Raw genomic sequence first — 22287 nt, forward strand, 5'->3', positions numbered from 1 at the left:
GTTCAAGGATCACAAATACCGACAAATTCTTCTTTCAGTGTCTTTGGAAGATCACAAGGGGTGGCTAGTTGTGTAGGGAGACTAGACTTAAACCTAGAAAACTTTATTAGTCCCACCAGGGGCAATTAACTTGAGCAGCACAGCATAAAGCCAAACAGTATAGTAGGACACAAGAAGAAGAGCTCGGTGATCAATAAATCTGTATATAAAATATTAAAAAATAAAAAAATTCAAATACAAAAACTTTACAAATTACGGAGAATTTTAAAGACGAATAGCAGTTGGGATAAAAGATTTCGCACCTTCGACTACTTCAAGGTTACAGTGAGCTGCAGTTACTGGCAGGTGGGCAGGGCAGGTATTTTAGGTAAATTTTAAGTCAAGCGAAGCTATTATAAGGATGTTTTGAAAAAGTGGCTTCTCAGTATCTTTAAATTATTTATTGGCAATGAAAAAAACTAATGTATTAAATTGAAAATAAACCCTGCAAATTGTTGAATCAGTTTACTAATGAGGCTGCAAAACGATGATGAAAACATGACGTTACAAGCAGACATTAAGGTGAGCATGTCTGCACTGAGTCAGCACTAGGCTCATGTCTGGTTCTACGTAAGAGTCGACCGGTGTGTAGGTCTGTCAGTGAGATTCCTCTCCTCCAGCGTCATGTCCTCCACTGTGCCTCTGTCCTCGTCCCCCTTGTGTCCTCAGGAAAGGCAGCCGGCTGTTTTCCTTGTGTTTATCGAGCAGGAAGTGGAACGGACTGGTTGACCGGGCTCAGTGTTTAGACACTTGGTAGCAGAGACCGACTTGGGCCCAGAGCCCATTGTTCTCTATCTGGCAACTGCTGAGGGTTATTTCTGTTGTTGTTGCTTAATTCTGTCTGACATTGTGTCAGTCCCCAGCAGAGGAAGAAGCTTGTATGAGTGTGTTCCTGCTTCAGAATGTCTTTGGTGCATTAAGCCCAAAACTATGGCGGAAACGATCACAGGCCTCCACTCTCGACGTTGTGCTGGCTTTGAACCCACTTACTTTTTTTTTTTCTTAAACTGGCACTACTGTTTTCAGACAATGTTTGTATGTTTAAAGTTAAATGGCAGCAACCACTATCAACACTTTATGATGATGTAAGTTCCACGTTTAATCCCATCTGCAGGTAATTTCTAATTCCATACTTGGTATTCATTGGAGAATGCATTACATCTTTTGGAAAGAATGACTCTACACCCGATTGAAGCAGATTCTATGCTGCTGTCTGATGCCGTCTTTCAAAGGATACATTTTTGCTGCCTTCCTAAATGCTTTTTAGGGGCTTCCTGAGTTTTGTTTGTGTTCCGTCTTTGGAGAAAAATTGTTTCCTTAAGAGCCGATCTGTGGCCACCTCTTAAGTTCTTTATTCATTTTGTTTTTTTAGCCCTTGTTTTTGGTCTCTACTAGCTTCTGGGGTAACTTTTTTGTGGCTTTTGTTCCATTTTGTCTGTCTGCGGTTTGCCTGCAGGTAAAGTTCAGAGCTCAGAGGTTTGAGTTAGGAACATAATCTAGTAATCCATGTGTGCATGGATTTAAGTGCACACCATTGGAGCAGTGTGCAGTGGAAGAAAAAAGTAGAAAGTTGAAGATAAGACTGGATCAGTTGGAAGGTGATGCTTTGGTTGTTTAAAAATATTCTGTGTTTACTGTTTTTCAGAATTGTTTGTTGCTGACAAAGCACCTTAATTAGTCATAAACCAAGTCAGTTGGAATTTTTACATTCAAATTGAAAGGAGGACTTCGGATAGGAAGTTTGGTATCTATTTATATTGTAAAACTTAAAACTGTCATCTCGATGAATGGATGGATGGCATTTTCCTGCCTGTTGCTGTCAAGCACGACGGAAATGAGCCTGACCTGAAATCGGCCTCGGTGGAACTGATTCTGTGTGCTTCAGAGCAAACTGTTCACAGCCTGGCTTGATTTTCCTTCAACTCATTTTGGTTTCAGATGAGGAGGAGCAGCTGATTGAGCGCGGTTTTCACACTGGAATGATCAACCCTGGTGACCACTGGCAGACCATCCTGCTTGACGGGCCGGTGGCTCGTATTGTTTACAGTATCCGGGTGCGGTGTGACGAGAATTACTATGGCAACAAATGCAATAAGCTGTGTGTTCCTCGGGATGACTACTTTGGCCACTACCGCTGTGAGCCTTCAGGGGCCCAGGTGTGTCTGGATGGCTGGATGGGCGCAGACTGCAGGACAGGTGAGTTATTGGCATCATACATTATATTATGTGTGCAAACTGTTTTCTGGGATGGGACGTGCATGAAACTGCATCTTCAGATAAACTTGCGAATCTTGACATGTCCTGAGTCTGTGTTTATATTTACTAAACCTCACATTCTGTTGTTGGATAAGCAAATGAAATGTGTTTTTAATTAAGTAATCACAGTTGTCAATTTTCCTTTTTTTTTAATGCTAGCTCTTTTGAAAATGGGCCTCTTAAATGCTTTACTATATTTGTTTTTGGGTTGGTATTTATTCAATTGTTTCCTGTGGCTCTGAAGATTGTTCTGTATTTGAAAAGCTCCAAGATTAGGAAATTAACTGGAAGAATATTGAACTTATCTATTTTCCAAGCAGATTTTTGAAATATTTGTTGATTGTGCTGTGCAAAAGTCCCGAGCCACCCCTCATTTATTTCTGTTTTGCTTCCTAGTAATCAGACTTTATTCAGATCTTTTAAAGCTGTTGTGAGCAATCATTCTCCAAAGTTTCTAAGAAAATAATAGTTAAATAAAACGATAATGGAAATTATAGGGTCCTGCGGATGCTTGGATAGCTACCTTGGAGTCATGACAGCTGTCAAGTCAGGAATCGGTAACATGGATTTGGCAGAACTGTCTTTGTCTTAACAAAAAACTTTCTAAAAGGCTATTTTTGTCTTCATCTTCAAATGATATTTGACTTGACTGGGCCGTTCTTGTTCTGTACCGGATGCCTAATGTTGCAACTTCCAACCAACACACAATGCAGCGTACAACTGTGGATCAGAGACTCACCCCTTCCCTGCCTTTTTTATCATGGTGTCATTCTTCCCTAAGCTCAGGTAAAGACGGAATGAGCACAGAAAACAGACATTCAGGGAGATAAGTGCTGCACCAAAGCGTGCGAAATGTTAGGTGCACCTTTGCAACAGAGAAAAGAAGTTACTGTTTAATGTGTGACCAAAATGGTTGCAGTGTAGAGTCCTGTTCATGTATTAAAAGATATCCAACTCAAAGGATGAACCAGAGATGGATGATTATTACTAGCTGTCTGTCACAAAAGCAAATTTTTTGTTTAATTTTTTTAAATTTGTACCAATGAAACATACTAAAGATAACAGTTTTGAAAAAATGAAAAACACTGGTATTTTTTGTACAAACTGGGTGATTGCCAAAAAGGTATTTGCTGAAAACTATGTATTTCAGCATGGTGTGCAGTGTCGCCTTAAAACTGGACAAGAAAGAGAGAAGAGCCCAAAAACATCTAGAACAAATTAACAGTACCTGTAAGTGATAACTTTTTAAGAAATAGGGAGAAGAAGAATTCACCAAAGATCTGACACGGGACCTGAGAGATGCAACTAGACCTTCAGGTGATCTCTCTACTGTTCAATGAAGCCTCATAAGGATAGCCTCCATATAAAAATGGCTGTCAAAATGCCAAACTACATAAAAACTGGACTGATGATCTGTGGTAACAGGTCTTATAGAGCGATGAATCCTCCCCAGAGCCTGGACTTCAGCATTATTGAAGCAGTGTTGAATTATCTTGACAGAGAACATCAAAAAAGACAGCCAGCATCTAAAGAAGAGCTTATTTGTTGTATTTATATTTGTTTGCATGTTTTAATAAATTTCTGAACCAATTTCATTATGTTGACAATATTTGTAGAATTACAGGAGGCCAAAAATTTTTGCACAGTGGCTGTGCATATTCCACTCCTTTTTAAAAACTAAAAGAGAACTGTACTAACATGTGAATAAATGCACTAAGAGATATACGTACTATTTGCTTACTTTAAAATGCACCAGCCTAGTAGTTGTGCTCATCTGTGGTGTCAGGAGAGAGTGGGGGGGATGCCCAATAAATCATCCAACTGACCTTTAGAGGACGAAGGGGTGAAAAAAGAAAGGGTAGAATTGTTTTTAAGAGGTGGTAGCAATTTACATGCAGGCTATAAAGTCCTTTCCTCGCCCACAACCTTGTTCAGGGTGCCTTGAATTCTCATGTCTTGCTGCACTTCTTAGAAAGATGACAAACCAATTTCACCACTTCTTCTCAGTTTTTAATGTGGTTGTCCTCCCCTCTCGCATTTGCCAGACCCTCTTTGTATGTATAAATATGACCTTTTTAATTATTTTAACTATTTCTTTCTTAGCGACCTGCAAACCAGGCTGCAACCTGTTACATGGCGGCTGCTCCGTCCCAGGCGAATGCAAGTAAGGATTGTGCTCTCACTTAAAAAATAAATAAATAAAAATGTAACATTTTCTGCTAATGTGTATTTTAAATCAGCCATACTGGACATGCATTTTTTATGAGGCCTGTTTGTGTTCACATGTTCTTTCTGTAGCAGCTGAAAAAGCAGCATTTGCATTTCCTAAAAATGGCTTTAGTAGGCGTTATAAATGTGCAAGAGAACGATGGATTTAAGATTCCAAACGGAGGCACCTTCACTTGTCGAAGCCTGTTTTCTATGTCAGCCTTTCCTGCCCTTGTGGGTATCTCTGCCTCGCTTCAGAAGAAAAGGGCATCGCCGCTCTTGCCTTCTTATATTTTTAGCTACCCAAAATCCTCCTCAGAATACCAAGCATCTCATCGGCTCTCTGCACCTCAGACTAAAGAAAAGGGCTCGGCAGTGTGTGAATTTAACTACTGCAAACGTGCTGGGAATTGTCAGACTTGCTCCCCATCCGCATTGCAGTCCTCCTTGAAGGGCAAGGGGCAGAAAAGGAAATGAATACCCAACTGTGTTATTTACATTTCCCAAAGTGGACATGACAGTTAGATAAAGTGACGTTGAATGTCCCAATAGGTCTATGTTTCCAGGATGCAGTACATCCCGTCGTCATTTGTGGAAACCCCTCTCCCACCTGCCGGATGGAAAGACACGCTTGTCTGCATTATTAGGGGGAAAAAAAAGGCTTGGCTGATATCCCAGCAATGAGAGGAATGACCAGTTTTAGGAAACTACCTCTCATTTTCTGTGTCGTCCTCATTCCGGTGTGCAAACCTCAACTTATTCATATGAAACGTCAACAGGAAAAGTGACATGAATAGAGGAGCAGCAGTAAAGTCGTCCTGCAGAGGCATGAATTTAATGATTCCCCAGGGCACAGAAAGCTGGCATTAAATCATTTGCAATCTTCTTTCATTCTCTTTATTTCATCATGGTTTTATAGGCTTTGCTGCACTGGCTACAGGCTTTTGACAAACACAAAAGTTGGTACATGCCTGTTAGAATGTTTCGTTGAACCTTTCTACTAACCCACATTAGGCCTGTTCGGACATATTTAAAGGGCTTGTCCCACTGCACTTTTTTCACATTTTTCACAACTTTAACCTGAGTCAAGGTGATGGAATCCGCCTCGTAAACCTTACATCTACATTGGTTTGAAATCGAGTAACAGGATGTGAATATGGAGAAAAATACACAGAAACCACAGAATGACCTTAAGCTTAAAAAAAGCACTCACCTTGCAGGAGTTCTTCTAATGTTATGGCTACCTTGCTGTCAATCCCTCTAAAGCTAATCATATACAAGCAGAAGAAGCATGCCAAGTATTCCCCCAATTCCCCTCAGCCTGAGAATGGCAGAGATTTCCATAGGCCTCGTCTCTCAGAGGCAGCGGTGCTGTCTCCATGAGCCTCAAAATAGCTTGCTGTCTTGTCAGTTGACAAGACAGCTGGCTCGACAACACTGCAGCCTTGGAATGGCAGAGTACCGTCCTGAGGCTGCAGGAGTGTGCACATACACCCTGTATACACACAGTTGTCTCCAGCCACTCACTCTCAGAAGAAGCGTGCCACCATCGTAGCCGCCACTCTCTCTAGCTACCAGACTACAACCTAAACACGGGAGCCGCTGGAAGTATTTGTAACCCCTCCTGCCCTGGAATCTTACCGTCCAGTAGGATCAGTGGGCAGCAAGCTACTGCTGAACTGGTTGCACCCCTCAGCATTAAACCCATTTTTGCACCTTTATAGCTTTTTGGTTTTAAACCTTAATTATTTAGATATATTCAGGAGCAGGAAGAAAAATGGGAAGCAAATGATTCATGTTTTGTTCCACACTTTTCAGGTGTAACTATGGCTGGACAGGTCAGTTCTGTGATGACTGTGAGCTTCATCCTGGATGTGTCCACGGGACCTGCAACCAACCCTGGCAGTGCAAATGTGAAAAGAACTGGGGTGGCCTGCTGTGTAATAAAGGTATATCTTCTTTTTTTTTTTTTTTTCTTGGATCTTTTATCACCGACCAGGCAAGACACTGATGCTCCTCATCACATTCCCTTCAGTTACAGTTTCAGCTACATGTTGAGTAATAAGTGTGCAAGGCATTCAGACTAGAGCTGCAAAAAATTGTGTTTTTGGGACTGCAGATGGAAAATCGCTCAAAGAGCTACAATCTGGTACAAAGCATATTTTCCTCTGTGTTTAATGCTGCTGTACATAGTCCATGATCAATAAACTAAATTAAATAAACTTTAACATGCAGTGGATGCTCGTTGGTTGACAAAAGCTGCATATATCTGGTAACTGTAGCCTTCCTGATATCCCCCGCTGGTTTGTGGACTCCCTTCTCAAATGTTATTTAGCTGGCGTCAACTTTTCTTTGGCAGCTTGAAGTGAAGGGATGGATCTGAGAATTAATTAGATAGCTGTCACTGCACCTGTCACTTAAAGTAGCCACTACAAAAATTATGTTTAAAGACTTAGTTTAATTTTAATCAGTTGAGTTGTAACAATTATCATGAATGAGGACTCTTGCCACAGAGACCTATATCAAGATATAGTTTATTTTTCAAAAAAAAAAAATAGCTTGGGAATATACAGAAATTGACATTCTTTTGAATGTCAATCTCCAAAAACCTCAAGTAACAAATGGAGGAACTGCTTTTTTTTTCTTTTCTCACTTCCATTGTTGGCTTTATTTATCAAGAATCGAGAAGTTGCAAAGCTGTTTGCTAAGAAACAAGCCGTGTCAATTTCAGTGGTTTGAACAGTGATGCACTGAAGTGTGAAGAAGAAAAGATAATTTTAATTTGGGGGAGAGGAGCTGCAGCCAAGCACTGGTGCTAATTTGAATGTTCACAACTCCACACATATTAAATGAAGTAAAGGTGTAGAGTTGCATGTTTTAAGGCCCAAATGTATTCTTTACATAGGGGAAATAATTATTGCAATGTGTAATTTTAATGGAAATAAGTTTTCAGCAGTGAAATTGATGTATGCATGGCAGAGATGAAGTGAGCATTATCTTTTTAAAATGTACAGAAAATGTATAAATACATGCATTTTTGTCACAAGCTTTCAAAAAGCCATGCATGAGAAAATCTAGTTTTCATTTTAGCTTTGTCTCACTCTCTCAACATTTATTTAAAACTACTTTCATATATTTCAATGAGCACAGGACTATACTGTTTACATAAGGTCTGTATCGTTTCTACTACCCATTCTCTTTAACTGGAAACCAGCAGCTGGATAGTTTTACTGCCTCTGTGATCTGAGCGCCAACAGGGGACACCTGATCTGCCCACATCCCTTCGTCACAGAGGGCTCTTCAGGGGATGAGAATGGGTCCTGAGATCCCCAGCGGAGACAGATCCCTGCTCATTTATTTACTAGCCTATAGGGCAACCTGGGCTTTAGCCTGAGGCTGGTGTACAAGGCTCAATTTAGGTTTGGTTGAGGGGAAAACAAAAACTGCGACTAAAACAGATTGATGCAAAGTAGTCTGTTTTTAGAAGAAAACACAGCTATTCCAAATATTTCTTTATCAAGTAGCTGGAGTAGTTACTGCACATACGTTAACACCTTAGTCATAATATGGTGCAGCAGAGATGTTGAGAAAACGCCCTGTGCTTCATGTCCAAGCTTGTGCAAACTGAAAAACTCGGAAATTCGTTGGAAATGGAAATGGTGCAACAAATACAGCTGACAACATAGTTGATGCAAGTAGAAAATAATGTCTGCAGATTTGCATGGGATTTGATTTTGGGTGCAGCATTGCAACAAAATCAAGTGATAGAGTAGTTCAGAGTGCAAGCCATGTACAATTTTACATAGAAAAATTAAACTTGAGGGGGCGGTTGGGATTCCACCAGAAGGTCCCTCACACCACACCTTGTTAATGAAACTGTTGTTAGTAGCTAGGTGTTGTATTTTGTTCCAGTGGATTAGAGAAAAATCTAACAGTAACACAGTGGTTTCAAGAGCTATACAAGGTCATACCAATGGCAAACCTTTCAGCTACATTGATGGGAGACAAACATTTTTCCTAAAATCTAGCAACTTATTTTCGCTTAGTTTCCATTTGAAATTGCAGATTTACTAAAGTGGGGAGATTTAATCTCTGGTAAAAATCATATCTCATAGTAATAATCATTAAGTCAAACTAGTTTTGAAGTGTATATTACGTATTGGTATATGGCTATAAATCCTGATCTCAGTGCTGTCTTGTTATAATCTTATTGTTTTGTTTCGTTTGTGTTATTTAGTTGTGCTTTGATTATTTTAAAAAAAGAAGAAAAATTCAGAGAACACGTGTGAAAACCAAACTTTATTTAAATCTGAATTAGGGATTAGGGATGTCATGATTATAGATTTTCTTGTCCTCCAGAAGGACACATTAGTCTTTCTTTTATTCCCCTATATATAACAATAAATAAATAAATCAGACAAGGGTGGCTTAACCTGTTTGTTTGGAGGGAATAACTTTCCCTGCTGTGGTGTCCCACTAACATGCCTCTTCGGCTATTTACAGAACGAAAACAAAGCAACACGAGCGTAACTCCATGTAACTCGTTGTAACTTTGTTTTCATTCCATGTGGAAGTTACGCTGATCTGCTGTTATGGTTCGGAAAATATCTTTTATAGAAAATGAAGGAACTGAGGGATCTTTACGATTAGTTAATTGCAGCTTTTCATACGTGTTTGAATTTAGAATTAAGTAATCGTGACCTCATTAATCTGGATGCTACTGAAGCTGGCACCTTGAGCAGAGATGCATTAGTCCCAGCACTCGTACCATGTTTGGAATGCTTCCTGGAAGTCCTGTTAAAGGGTGTTGAGAGTTGTTGGGTCTGCAGCTCTGACCCTGAGTCAACATAGCAGTCAAGACCAAAGTAGAGTTACCAACAGGATTCTTGCTCTATTTTTTGACAGTCACTGAGTTGTGCTGTGAATATGTCCCCACAGTCCAGTAATCACTGGCAACCTCTTGTAACATATTTAGGCGTGTAAAGAAGAGTGCCTTTGTAGCCAGTGTTGGCTCCTCCTTACTAAAATTAAACTGAAGTTTAACGGTTGCCGCTTTGTTTTCAGCTGTTAGGTTTAAAGCTCTGGGTGCACCATATTCTTGCACCAACTGATCATTTTCATGGGAATAAGGGGCTATATATAATCAGAAAGCAACTTTTGCTTTTTGTAGGGGCAGCCTGAAATTGTTTTGATCATATGCAAAAGAAAAATGATGGCGATATTTGAGGCAGAATTAGCGTTTTTGTTTGAGAATGATTGACTAAAAGGGAGTGTTGTGTTTTTTTTTTTTTCTGTCTGCTGTTCTCAACCAGATCTGAATTACTGTGGTCGCCACCATCCTTGTGTCAATGGAGGAACCTGCATGAACACCGAACCAGACGAGTACCACTGCTCCTGTCCACAGGGCTACTCTGGAAAGAACTGTCAGATAGGTAAGAGAGACTCCATACCACTCTCTTTTAGAGATCGCTGTGCAGGAGTTACTGTTTTTGCCACATGCACGCTATCCTTTGTATCAGATATTCTTTCAGGTTTACTATTTTTATTTTGTCATTTTGATATTCATCATAATTGTTGTTCCTTTAGGATAATCTAGTGTTTGTAAGAAAGATACCCAGAACTGAAAGAAGAATCTATTTAAGTGCACAGCATGAAAACATAGACCCTAAGTAGCTTTTTATTTTTCATCCCACGTCCACCCTCCCTCTAACCAATAGCTGAGCATGCCTGTGCATCCAATCCCTGCAACAACGGTGGTACATGCAACGAGGTTCCTACAGGATATGAATGTCAGTGTCCCCTGGGCTGGGAGGGTCCAACCTGTGCCAGAAGTGAGTGGCTGTTCTATTCTCATACATACCTGTCCCTACAGATTTCTGTAAATCAACCATTTCATTCTTCTGCTATATTTTTTTCATCCCTATGAGACACTGAGCCACAAGTGTTGATTTGAAAATAAATGGCTACTTATGTGTCAAAAGCCTTTTAACACAAATGGGAAATGTTCTACTCATTATCTTAGCCAGTCACACATTCACTGGGCGGCTGGCTGGCTGGCTGGCCAGCAGTACTAATTTTGTTGAAAGTAATTAAAAGTGAATACTATATATTAACATGGCTATGTTAATATAATTTAGATTCTTCTTTTTAAAAAATTCTACCTGGTTCATACATTTATGGCTCAAGTACCTTACTATTGGAAGGTGCATAACAGTCAGAGTAAACATGGAATACAAATGTCAGCTGCTGTCATTGGCAATGACTTTTACCATATTCATCAAACCCTAATCACTGAATGAGGAAAAAGGTGAGGCGTCGGTGGCATGCCATCTTCAAGATGAAGTGTTTTCTTGCCAAAGACTTCAAAATGTGCCATTTTTAAGGAAGGTGTATTAGTCTTTACTGGGATTAATGATTGCAAGAGGGGGACTTGTACGTTTTCTTTGTTTTGAAATAAGCAAAGTGTTTGTTTTCTTCAGATTTAAATGAGTGTGCCTCCAGTCCATGTGCTCAGGGTGGAACTTGTATTGACCTAGAGGATGGCTTCGAGTGTGTGTGCCCTCCACAGTGGGAAGGAAAAACCTGCCAGATTGGTAAGATTATAATCACAAATGGCATACAGTTGTTTGCTGGGACATGGTTTTCTGTTATAATTACTGTTCCATTTCCTAAAACCAATAAACAGCATCTGAGACAATCGGCCACGCAGGAAGCCGTATTGTGCAGATTGAATTGGGTAAACTGCAACCTGAGCCTTATGGCTGTGGTACAGGCTGTCAATTTACTCGATGAGTTGGCTTAAAACTCAGGCCCTCTTTTTCCTCAATGACTTTATGTGCAGCTAGTGTTCCTTTATCCGGGTGGTTCTTTGTCGCTAGAGTTGGAATTTGTATCTGCATCGCTCCCATCCCAACAAGTGGACGTGACCAGCATCAAGCCAGGAAATGGATTACAACCAGTAAACAAAGTTGGTGTGCTTGTGTATGTGGCAGGGGTAAAGGCAGGAAAGAGATCCCAAGAGTTCAGTGTCATCTTACCTGCTCGGATCTCGGTTTACAGGCTGCAATAGACCTCCTGTCTTAACCTGACCGTTGGTGTGTGTGTGGAGAGTTGGGTTGCAGAGAGAAGACAGTTGTGTAGGGCTCCCTGCGGACTGCCTCCCCCCCCCTCTACCTTTTGATGCCTTGGGCTAGTGAATTTGTACTGAACAGTTAAAATTTGTATGTAAAATAAGTGCCTGCAATTGTCTGTTCTGTGAAGCCAAATTGAAGCCTAAAGATTCTACGTACATATAACGAAGAATGTCTGTTTGTATGGGTAACAAAATAAAGTCATTTCCAGTGTTGGGTAGTAATGCGTTACTGTATCACCGTTACTGTAACACATTACTCTTAGGACTGGGCGATTAATCGAATTTTAATCACAATTACGATCTGGGTTTTCAGCGATCATAAAAATGAAATGATCTGATTTATTTTTGTCCTTCGCAGTTTCCTCTTGTGCTGTTTTCACTTACAAATCTAGTGGCATTGCAGCACTCTGGTGCAGACTCCTCCCACAGCCCTGACTGCTTTAGTTTTATTCAGTGCGAGTTGCAAACACCTCACAGTTAAGGGCTGGACACACAGGAGGCGATGTCGCTCCTTCTCCATTCATTTCCTATGGAACTTGCGCGATGAGGCGAAAATCGCTGCCCTCCTCCAGCCAAGAGACAGGCGACATTCGTGCATGCGCTCGTTCACATAGACATGCACACAGGGGCTTGTGATGCGACACAAGAAAATAGAAAAATGTTCAATTTTTGTGAGTCGCAACTAAGAAACTCATCAACAATTTGGACAATCGGTGTCACTGCCGTCTCATCTCCGTGTTAGTGGAGTGTCTCTTCCTGCCCTGGATGATGAGGGTGGCGAGGGTGAACGACGTGGCTACAGTCCAATGGTTCGCCACCGCTATGGACCTGTAGACTCAACATGCATCTTAGATTTAGTTTTTGAACTGCTATTATATTTTCCTTTCTATTTTTTTTCTTTAAATAATCTGCTGGCCTGGCTTAGGGTTCAAAAATTACTTTGTGTTTGAATTTGTTTAATATTTCATACACGACTGTAATTAACTTATAAGGATATTAGTAGATTTTTTAACAATGTTTTACTAAAGTAACTAAAAAGTACTTCTTAGTGTAACTAATCAAAGTAACTAGTAACTACTTACTTTTTTCCACTAACTAGCACAACACTGGTCACTTCATAGAGGAACTTCACAGGATAATAAAGCCTGTTAAAGCAGGATGAAGTCTACAGTTTTATTAAATATTTACGCATGTTTTAGATGTAAATGAAAGTTATTTGTTCTACAGTGACTATGTGAGTCATGTTTGGTTAAAATAATAGTATTTTATTTGCACATTGGCCATTCTGACGCCAGTTCTTCTTTTCCCCTTCAATACTCAGATTCTGGTGGTCTCTCCATTTCCCTGTTCTTTCCTTGGTTTATTTGAATTGATGGGCTCCTTTTACCTCCTGCCTTCACAGATGCAAATGAGTGTGCAGGACAGCCCTGCGTGAACGCTTACTCTTGCAAAAATTTGATTGGTGGATATCACTGCGACTGTTTTCCGGGATGGTCTGGACAAAACTGTGACATCAGTCAGTATTTCTTCCTGTCACCTCTGCAGCAAACTATTCTCCTTCCATTAACAACATCTTCTTTTGGCTACTCTTCAGATGCCTCCTATCACTTCCTGAACACAAAGCTTTGGTGTAGTTTAACTTATTTTCCCACAAGTGGTAACTTGTTTCTTTGTCACCCTGTCAAGCTGAAACCCCCAGCTCTGCCGTGCATGCCCACTTACTAAGCAAGGTTTACATGGCACTGTCTTGGCTCAATTTGCTTCCATTTCCAAACTTTGACGTAGTCTAAACACTATAGAAGATTTAAACAAATGATGGATTAGCAATTGCTTTAATGGGCCTAATCTTGTTTTTCTTTGTTTTCAGATGTCAGTGGCTGCTATGGCCAATGCAAGAATGGGGCAACTTGCAAGGTAATTATAGATATTAGACTCTAAATCAAGGATCTCCAACTCCAGTCCTTGCAAGTTACTGTCCTACAGGTATTAGATGTTTCCCTGCTGCAACACACCTGACTTAAATCAATGGGTCATTAACATACTTGTGCAGAACCTTTCCTTTGTGTGAGGTGTATTGTAGTAGGGAAACGTCTAAAACCAGCAGGACAGTAGTTTGTTTTACTTGGAGTTGGAGAGCTTTGCTCTAAATCATACAAGATATAAAAAAAACTTGGTAAATCTGTGCATGTTAGCTGTACAGTCTGACTCTTTGTTTTACTTGTTTTTGTAGAAGGGGCCAAGGGGTTACTACTGCCAGTGTCCTCCTGGTTTTGTGGGCACTCACTGTGAAATCCAGAGGGATAAATGTGACAGCAGAACATGTCAAAATGGCGGACGTTGCCATACAGTGTTGGACACCTTTGTGTGCGAATGTCCACCAGAGTTTGCTGGCCAACTGTGCGAGGTGAGTCCCAGGTTCTGTGCATATACAGTAACTATAAGTTGATGGCATCAGATTTTCTGATGAGATCACTGACACTGTATTAGAGATTGTGACCACCAATGCAGAGGAACAGGGAACAGGTGGGATTTTTGTTTCCAAATATGGACTTTTGTCATTTTATTAACTGGTAGAAACTATATGACTTCGTCTTTGTCCTTGACAACCGGTATAGGTGATACTTTCAGATGCATCAACATCTTGGAATCTTGCATAAACCTAATGTCTATATAAATAGTTGGACATTAACAGCTGCCCATGGCTTGAGGTGTGATGGTCATTCTCATGAACAACTGATTTTTATATATAAGGTGATGGTGTCCTGCTGGTTGTAGACTGTTGTAAAGTGAATTGCAATACAGTGAAAACAACTCTACTGCACCAACCAATGTTTGACCCAACATGCAAAATCATTGCTCTGCTCTGCATAAGTTGTGTAATATGGCTCCAACCCTGCAGTCAGACCCACTTTTTATTTTCATTTTCATTTCATATAGTCCCTATGTATCAGTGTCCTTGCTGTACCTTTGAATGTAGGTTATCAGTGAGGAAACTGACACTTCACTTCATCTCTGGGGCCCTGAATGGAGGACATTGCTGGTCTGGAGCCAGTCCTGATTTAGCTTCTCTACTATAAATGTGAGCCTCTCTGAATGAGGTGATGTTGGAGTTTTGCCCGCATACTACAGAACTCTGATGCCTGCTGTGGCAGAGTGTACATTCCTGTCATGTCGTGCCAAAACTACAACGCCCCCAGCATCATATTTCTCTGATTAGTGCTTCTCATCCTGTCTTGGGTCAGTGGAAGCTTGATTGAACAATACAGTTTTTCCCCCAACCTCATATACTGAACTGTTGGATACTGAAAGCATCGACTTTAGTTGTCTCTTGCAGGATATTGTTAAAATTGAGTAGAACAGGAGGGCTAAAGTAACTAATTGTAGATGTTTATAACATGAATTTGTGTTATAGATCTTGGTATAACTATATACTGATTTTACTTATTTGGGAATATTCTACAAACAATTTAAGTAATAAAAACGTTTTTTGTGCTTGTCCACAAGTCAGTAATATCGCACCGTTTGCTTCAGTGAAAATTTCTCTTGAAAAATGTCTCTGTGAATGGTGCAAGCAGTACAGTATGATTTATTGACACACTTGGTCCCAGACATGATCCTCTGACCACACACACTGAAAGGTTGAAGAAAAAGAGGTATCTGGCCCTGACACTTATGGTAAAATAAACTGTGTGTGACCACAAACCTACCCACCCTGTTGCCCTGCTCTACCTCCCTTAATCAGCGCCTTAAATGGCAATGAGGTGCAACCCAGAGTTTATGCACAGTAGGCTTCTGTTTACATTTACTTGAGATTTTTTCTGCAACCATTGTATTGCTGCATTTAGAAATAGCTAAATACGTTAACTAGGGCATGATAAGGCCAGGCTATGTTCTGCCTGTGTCAGATCATTTGTCTAATGTTAACTGTGCCTCTGCATGATGTTAGACCAGTCAGTTCTTACGCTTTTTGTCCACTTTGCATCTCTCAAAACAATCTTGGGAGATTAAGCAGGGTAGAGATTTAAAAGCAAAAGCATGGATTCCCTTGAGGAGCTTAACAAAAGTTTCTGAGGCTTACTTTGCTCGTCTGCTTACCTTTGTTTTGTTCTGAACTGCAGTGCTGGCCTGAGCCCACTAAACTTCTCATTTACGCAGACTTTATCCCTCTTTTCTTTACTGCTTTGGCTTCTCTTACTTCATTGTCTTGGTGCTTGTCAACAAAGTGTTTTTTGTGCAATGATAATGTGTGTTGAAATGGAAAAACCCTTTCATTTCCCACGACCGCTGTCCAGATGCCTGTGGGAAAAGCAGTGCACACTTCTTCAAGATCCAGTGTAGCTGTTCAGCACCAGAAAAGGGTTGTATTTGTTTGAGAGTGCTTATAGAAGAGAGAAGTGCTAGATGTCTCTAAGATGTCTGTTTGTTAAATGTTTTGACTGTCGAATGACTTTACTTGGACCCATTTGTGAAGGAAATGGAGGTGCTCATTTCTGCGATGAGAACTGCATCTTTATCTGTATTTAACTGAAGTTAAGCATCATAAATCGTAAAAGATGGCCCAATTCAACTTATCAGCACAAGCAACATCCTGGCTAAACATATTGCAAATTAATATCATTGCAAGTGTAAGTTACAGAAGTTATTTCTTAAAAGCCATCATTGATCAGTCACATTTTGTTGACTGAACAAATGCCCAGTTTAAATATGTTTTTAACCACAGAGGTTGGCTGACTCATTAGTTTTCCAGCATTAAGCTAAAGTAATAATACAATCCTTGTTTTCTTCCCCTTGGCTGTCATCTAATTTTCTTTCTTTGTATTTACTTTCATGCATTTAGCTTTTGCACTTCTACATTTTTTATTTGGCTTTAATGACTTCTGTGTTTTTATTATTACAAATGCAATGAACAATGTAAAATAAATGCAATAATCCACAATAATAAATGCTATAATTTGGTATTTGTATATTTTTGTCTTATTATAAATCTTTCCTTATTTCACATTCTCAAAGATACCTAGCTGGTCTCCCTCAGACACCTGTGATCCAGACCCTTGTGAGAACGGGGCCACATGCCACACCATGGACCAGGACTTCTACTGTGCTTGTCCCGAAGGCTTCGAGGGAAAGACGTGCGAAAGGCCCAAAGAGAGTTGCCAAGCCCCTTGTCCAGGTGAATGAAGTAACATGCAGTTAGTTGGATCTGAGCAAACCTATATGACAAACAATTGAAACTGAACCAACTTTTTTCTTTTTTCCTGGCAGTGATTGACATCTGCACCATTCCTATAGCAATCAATCACTCTGGAGTTCAGCACATATCATCTAATGTCTGTGGTCCGCGGGGTCAGTGCGTCAGTCAGCCAGCAGGCAACTTCACGTGCATCTGCGATCTGGGTTTCAGTGGCATGTACTGTCATGAAAGTACGTAGAGGCTTGTGGTGCTTTTAGATAAAAAAGCGAAATAATATTTTAGACATGCACAGAAATAACATAGTCTTGCAGAAAGATTGTCTGAATAGTAAAATTTTCTTTATTACTGAATACTGAAGTATTTTTCTTTTCTTTCAGATGTTAATGACTGCATCAGCAACCCCTGCAGAAACGGAGGGACCTGCATCGACGGGGTGAACTCCTTTCAGTGCCTCTGTCTGGACGGCTGGGAGGGTCAACTCTGCGACCTCAGTGAGTTCTTGAACTCTAGCGTGATTCATGGCAAATAGCCTTCTTTTTTAATAATCTTTCCAAACAAAAACTCAAGCCTGGTGTTAAGCCTCCGACTTGCGCTGGTCTGAATCTCTTTGTACGGTGTAGACAGAAGCTTATTAATGAGTGAATGAATAACTGAGTCATCTTCCTCCTTTCTTAGACGTCAACGAGTGCAGACACAACCCGTGTAAGAATGGCGGACACTGTGTTGACCTGGTGAACGACTTCTACTGCGAGTGTGCTGACAATTGGAAGGGCAAGACCTGCCACTCCCGTGAGTTACGTCGACTGTGTTGCATCTCCACTTTGCAACATATTTTTTTATTCTATGACTATTAAAATGCACTTATGTAAATTAATCTTTTGTACTAGTTGTATGAATTTAATGTGCCTTTTGTGTTCGCGTCAGGCGAGAGGCAGTGTGATGAAACCACCTGTAGTAATGGGGGCACCTGCTATGACCACGGGGATGTCTTCCGCTGTGCCTGTCCACCTGGATGGGGAGGAAACACATGCAACACAGGTAGGAAGCATTATATTATCATTTATAAAGTTGCTGAGAAGCTAATGCTCAAAGTGCTGCTTACAGCTTTGCCTTTGTAGGTTTAAAGTAAGAAATATGAATGTTTTTAAATTCTTTAGATTCCTGTAAGAATTGTTCTTGTTTACATCTGTATCAAAATGTCATTTTGGTTTGCAATTAGTTAAATTATGAGCAACATAGCAAGCATGTGCAGTTGTTTAAAGCTGTTAGTGTGTATGCAACTAATGCAGCTGCATATGGGCCCATGGTGACGCTGGAAACAAATTCTTGGAAAAATGAAATTTTGCTAGAAAATCATGACATGATAGCTAAGTCAACACAAATAATGCAATTGCAAATAGTGCAATAAGTGGCACTAGAATGTACAGTTTAATCAGAGTCAAGCTTTCTGTCATGATGCTAATTTAAAATTAATGTAACACTTTTGCATATACAAGCACATTATTTATGACCTCATACAATCTTTGCCTGATACAAGTTTTTTTTCAGGCAGTTTCGGTAGTGTTGTTTTCTTGGTCATATGTTTTAAGCATCTGATGTGCAAAGCCCTTTAGCTGTTGTTTTGAAATTGCATTCTTTCTTTTACTGACTGACATTTAGTGTGTGACTGAAACATTTAGCTTTGGATTTCCGCTGGCTAATATGCTTTTAATAAATCTGTGCAATATTAAGTGGTTAGTTGCTAGGACAACAGTTAAGTTAAAATTACGTTGCTGTAAACACAAAAAACTTTCCTGCAAAAAAGCTGTAAACTTTTGTTTGATTTATTATGCAGTCAATATTTTAACAACCTATAGCATCTTGATTATCTTTGACTCATCCTCTCCCTTCTCTCAGCCAAGAACAGCTCATGTGCCTCTAGTCCTTGTTCCAATGGTGGAACGTGTGTAGGAGGAGGAGACACCTTCTCCTGCATCTGCAAAGATGGCTGGGAGGGCCCCACCTGTGGACAAAGTTAGTTTCTCTACATGTGTTTTAATGTAACAGACAGGAAAATAACCAGGTTTTGAATGACTATTGTACATTTTAAATTTTTTTGGAGCATGTATTATAAATGTCATGTTAATTTAAACAGTATTTAAATTTTAATTTTCACTTAGTTCTTGGAGGATATTCTCTAGATTTTCTAAGTCTTTTCAAAGATTTCCAAATGAATATAATGTAAGATATCTATGGCTAGTGAAAAAGGGTTTAACACAAATGTTTTTTTCTCCAACAGACACAGACGACTGCAACCCTCATCCATGGTATGTAACATTTCTTGCCTTGTACACATTAACCCTAGTCACCCTTCCTCCCTCTACACCTTACACAGACCTTGTTGGCTGGAGGGGTGAAGGGCTACTAAAAAGCAGTCAGTTTTTTTTTTTTTTTTTTTTTTAAACCAAGCCTCAAAGGGGCATCTCACTGACAAGGCTCGGGTATTGAATGGGACAGTGAGATGTGGGAGTTTTATCGGGAGGACAAGAGTCCCACCTACCCTGTGGTGAATGCAGGTGGGGGGAAGGTTGAGTGGCAGAGAGGGGGGTGTACGAGTCTATTCTTCGTGTGCGACCTGGGGGGGAAGCTTGGCTTTGAGGAGGTATGATGAGAGGAGGGGAGGGGAGGGACTGGACACGCCTATTAGCATCTGAAAGGTGGAGGCTTGTATTGATGAGTTGAATTGAGCTTTGTGACCCCCACCACTAACACACACACACAATGTACTTTCTTGCAGCTGGAAAGGATGTACATCCTCATCTAATTTATTTCTTTCCTCGCAGTTACAACGGCGGGATTTGCGTGGACGGTATCAATTGGTTTCGGTGCGAGTGTGCCCCTGGTTTTGCAGGCCCAGACTGCAGAATTAGTAAGTTACCTAACGATATCATACTCTTTTTGTTGGAAAGTAAATATACAAAGACCCTTAAGACCATAATGTAGTCATGGCAACACAGTATAATAAAGAGGTTGTATAGACTGAGTAAGGAGGGAGCTTAGAAAAAAAGGTAAGGACAAGGATTAGATGGACACATTGACACCTAAGTGCAAGCGCTCTACCATTTTTCTTGGTCCTTCAACGCCTTAGGGGTCAGAGGTCATCCCTCCTCCATACTCTCACAGTCGCACATTCACACGCTGAAGACAAATTACTCAGTGACCCTGAAATTCTTCTTCTCTGCTCCTTTGTTTTGGCCGGATAGCGTTCACCTTTGTAGCCAGGCTCAAATTTGAGAATTCTCATCCAGACTCTGTTTATGTGATAATCTTGTTGACAATGGCTGTGGGTTCCCACTGATTTTGAGGCGGCTACAGACCGAGGGAGTTTAGCAATTTGTATTTGTTGCAAGCAATAACTGTGACATAGAGCTTACAAACCTTCATAGAACATTGTGATCATTTTTAATGCAAGTTATAACAGCAGTCAAATTGCAAAAGAGTAATTTAAAGTCTTTGGCACTGTCAGAATTTTGAAGCTGCAAAAAACTACAGTTCAAAGTCCACTTGAGGCTGGTTACAACAATAAGTAACACTTAATGGAAAATGTTAGTTACAGCTGACTTTGTTTTTTATCGTATAACTTGGTTTAAATGAGAACACCACTTAAAGTTTAGCATTTTTATGGTTTTAGCCTTTCTGAGAGTTAAACAAAAATGGTGGTGGTCAGTTGCTAAAATTGTGGCTTCAAAATGGTTGTCCACAAAGCAAAGCATCATGATAGCTACATCCATCTTTTCTAAACGTCCTAATGACTTTATCTCTACTATGCAGCTAGTACTAGGCTTCCCTATTACTATTTAACAGATTGTTTGCACAACAGAAAAGAAGATGGCTGAGGACTCACTGCGAAGCAAAAGAGAAACATTTCTTTGGACTAATGAAGAAGTTGAGCTTCTTCTTCAAAAATGCTTGACTACAAATCAAAAAAAACTCGAGGAAGGGTGAATTGGGAATCAGCACGTGTTCGTCACATTGACGTCATATCCTCGAGTTGTGCATCTTCGCTGTCCGCACAGTAGCACAGACGGTAGAGGACTCAAACTTATCCACTTTGATACTTGGCTTCAGACTTGGTCGGTTTCATGGAGGCTTCGTGGGGATAAACGGGTGGTTTGCTAAAATACTTTTGTGGTTTTGCTGCAATCTGGCGTCGTGGGGATGGCCCCTTAGTTTTTTCTACCTTGGTGGTCCCTTAACTTTGCTATACATGTCATAGTTTAAAACTGACTTTAGTATTTGTGTCTAAATTAAACATGCTATTTTATATCCATAGACATCAATGAGTGCCAGTCTTCTCCCTGTGCCTATGGTGCCACCTGCATTGATGAGATCAATGGTTTCCGATGCATCTGTCCTCTTGGTAGAACAGGAACCCGATGCAACGAGTGTAAATAAATTTCCTTTTTGTATTTTCTATTGTCAAAGTTGCAAATCACTTTTATCCACTGATTAATTTACTCTATACAACACATGCAAAGGCTCAACATGGCATTTTATGTCTGTTTGCAGTCATAGGTATTGGAAAGACATGTCACTATGCTGGGCTGCAGTTTCCGCATGGCAGCCACTGGGAGGAGGAGTGCAACAGCTGCAACTGCATCAATGGCAAAGTGCAATGTACCAAGGTAATCGCCCCTACAGCTCTTAAAAGTTTAATTATCTGTTTACATATGGGTATGCAGGTATGGCTAGGTAAACATGAGTTAACATAAACTGGGGGTCAGGACAAGGTCCTCAAGCTACTTTTCTTTCCCTTGTTGTTTGCACACCTGCAACCAAAAGGACAAATTGCAAACTTAAAGAAATAAGTAGAAAATCGATGGTTAAAATATCAACAATTAGGGAAACACAAGTAAATATTTTCAGGGGTTACATGTTGCATGGCCTTGTGACACCAGGTGCTGTGTGGTCGTCATCCATGCCGACTCCAGCCGTCAGAGCAGGACCAGAGACAGCAGTTCTGCCCGGCTGGACGGGAGTGTCTGGAGCACAGCTACTACACCTGCTTCTCCCCCCCTTGCAATCACTGGGGGGTTTGTGCTATGGCTGGACCTTCACCTCCACAAGAAAGCACCAAGTGCCAGCCAAACAGCGGCCATTTAGACAACAGCTGCGGCCGCATAACACTTGTCTTCAACAGAGACAAAGTACCTCCTGTAAGTCATTGTTCACATTTAAGTTTTCTTCCTGTTGTTCCTTGTGGTTTGAAACTGTTCAGATTTTTTTTTATTTGTTCTGATAAATGACTTTGTGTGTGCATATGCAGGGAACAACAGTGGAAAATATTTGCTTCGAGCTGAGGTATCTACCTGACACCAGAAGATTGGCAAAAGATCACACCCTTCTTCTGCTTTGTGACCTTTCCCATTCGAATCCAGATGCTGTAGAAGTGGCTATAGTAAGTGATTAACCTAAATTTTTT

The 22287-nt window shown here is 40.4% G+C and overlaps 1 protein-coding gene across 2 annotated transcripts in view; it reads left to right on the forward strand.

The window, feature by feature from the left end:
* Positions 1-22287, forward strand: part of jag2b (jagged canonical Notch ligand 2b) — a 46406-nt gene that overhangs the window by 18939 nt on the left and 5180 nt on the right. The window contains exons 4-24 of one of the 2 annotated variants that reach the window (XM_041976277.1): positions 1978-2235; positions 4399-4459; positions 6322-6452; positions 9816-9935; positions 10221-10334; positions 10983-11096; positions 13038-13151; positions 13503-13549; positions 13866-14039; positions 16646-16805; positions 16898-17056; positions 17204-17317; positions 17502-17615; positions 17751-17864; positions 18723-18839; positions 19105-19132; positions 19649-19734; positions 21139-21252; positions 21375-21490; positions 21764-22021; positions 22132-22263. In XM_041976277.1, coding sequence (XP_041832211.1) covers positions 1978-2235; positions 4399-4459; positions 6322-6452; positions 9816-9935; positions 10221-10334; positions 10983-11096; positions 13038-13151; positions 13503-13549; positions 13866-14039; positions 16646-16805; positions 16898-17056; positions 17204-17317; positions 17502-17615; positions 17751-17864; positions 18723-18839; positions 19105-19132; positions 19649-19734; positions 21139-21252; positions 21375-21490; positions 21764-22021; positions 22132-22263 — 2645 coding nt within the window. The remainder of the gene's footprint in view (positions 1-1977; positions 2236-4398; positions 4460-6321; positions 6453-9815; positions 9936-10220; positions 10335-10982; positions 11097-13037; positions 13152-13502; positions 13550-13865; positions 14040-16645; positions 16806-16897; positions 17057-17203; positions 17318-17501; positions 17616-17750; positions 17865-18722; positions 18840-19104; positions 19133-19648; positions 19735-21138; positions 21253-21374; positions 21491-21763; positions 22022-22131; positions 22264-22287) is intronic. The other variant, XM_041976278.1, reaches the window with a different exon arrangement.

The sequence above is a fragment of the Melanotaenia boesemani genome, chromosome 22 (assembly GCF_017639745.1).
Source record: "Melanotaenia boesemani isolate fMelBoe1 chromosome 22, fMelBoe1.pri, whole genome shotgun sequence".
Taxonomy (NCBI): Eukaryota; Metazoa; Chordata; class Actinopteri; order Atheriniformes; family Melanotaeniidae; genus Melanotaenia; species Melanotaenia boesemani.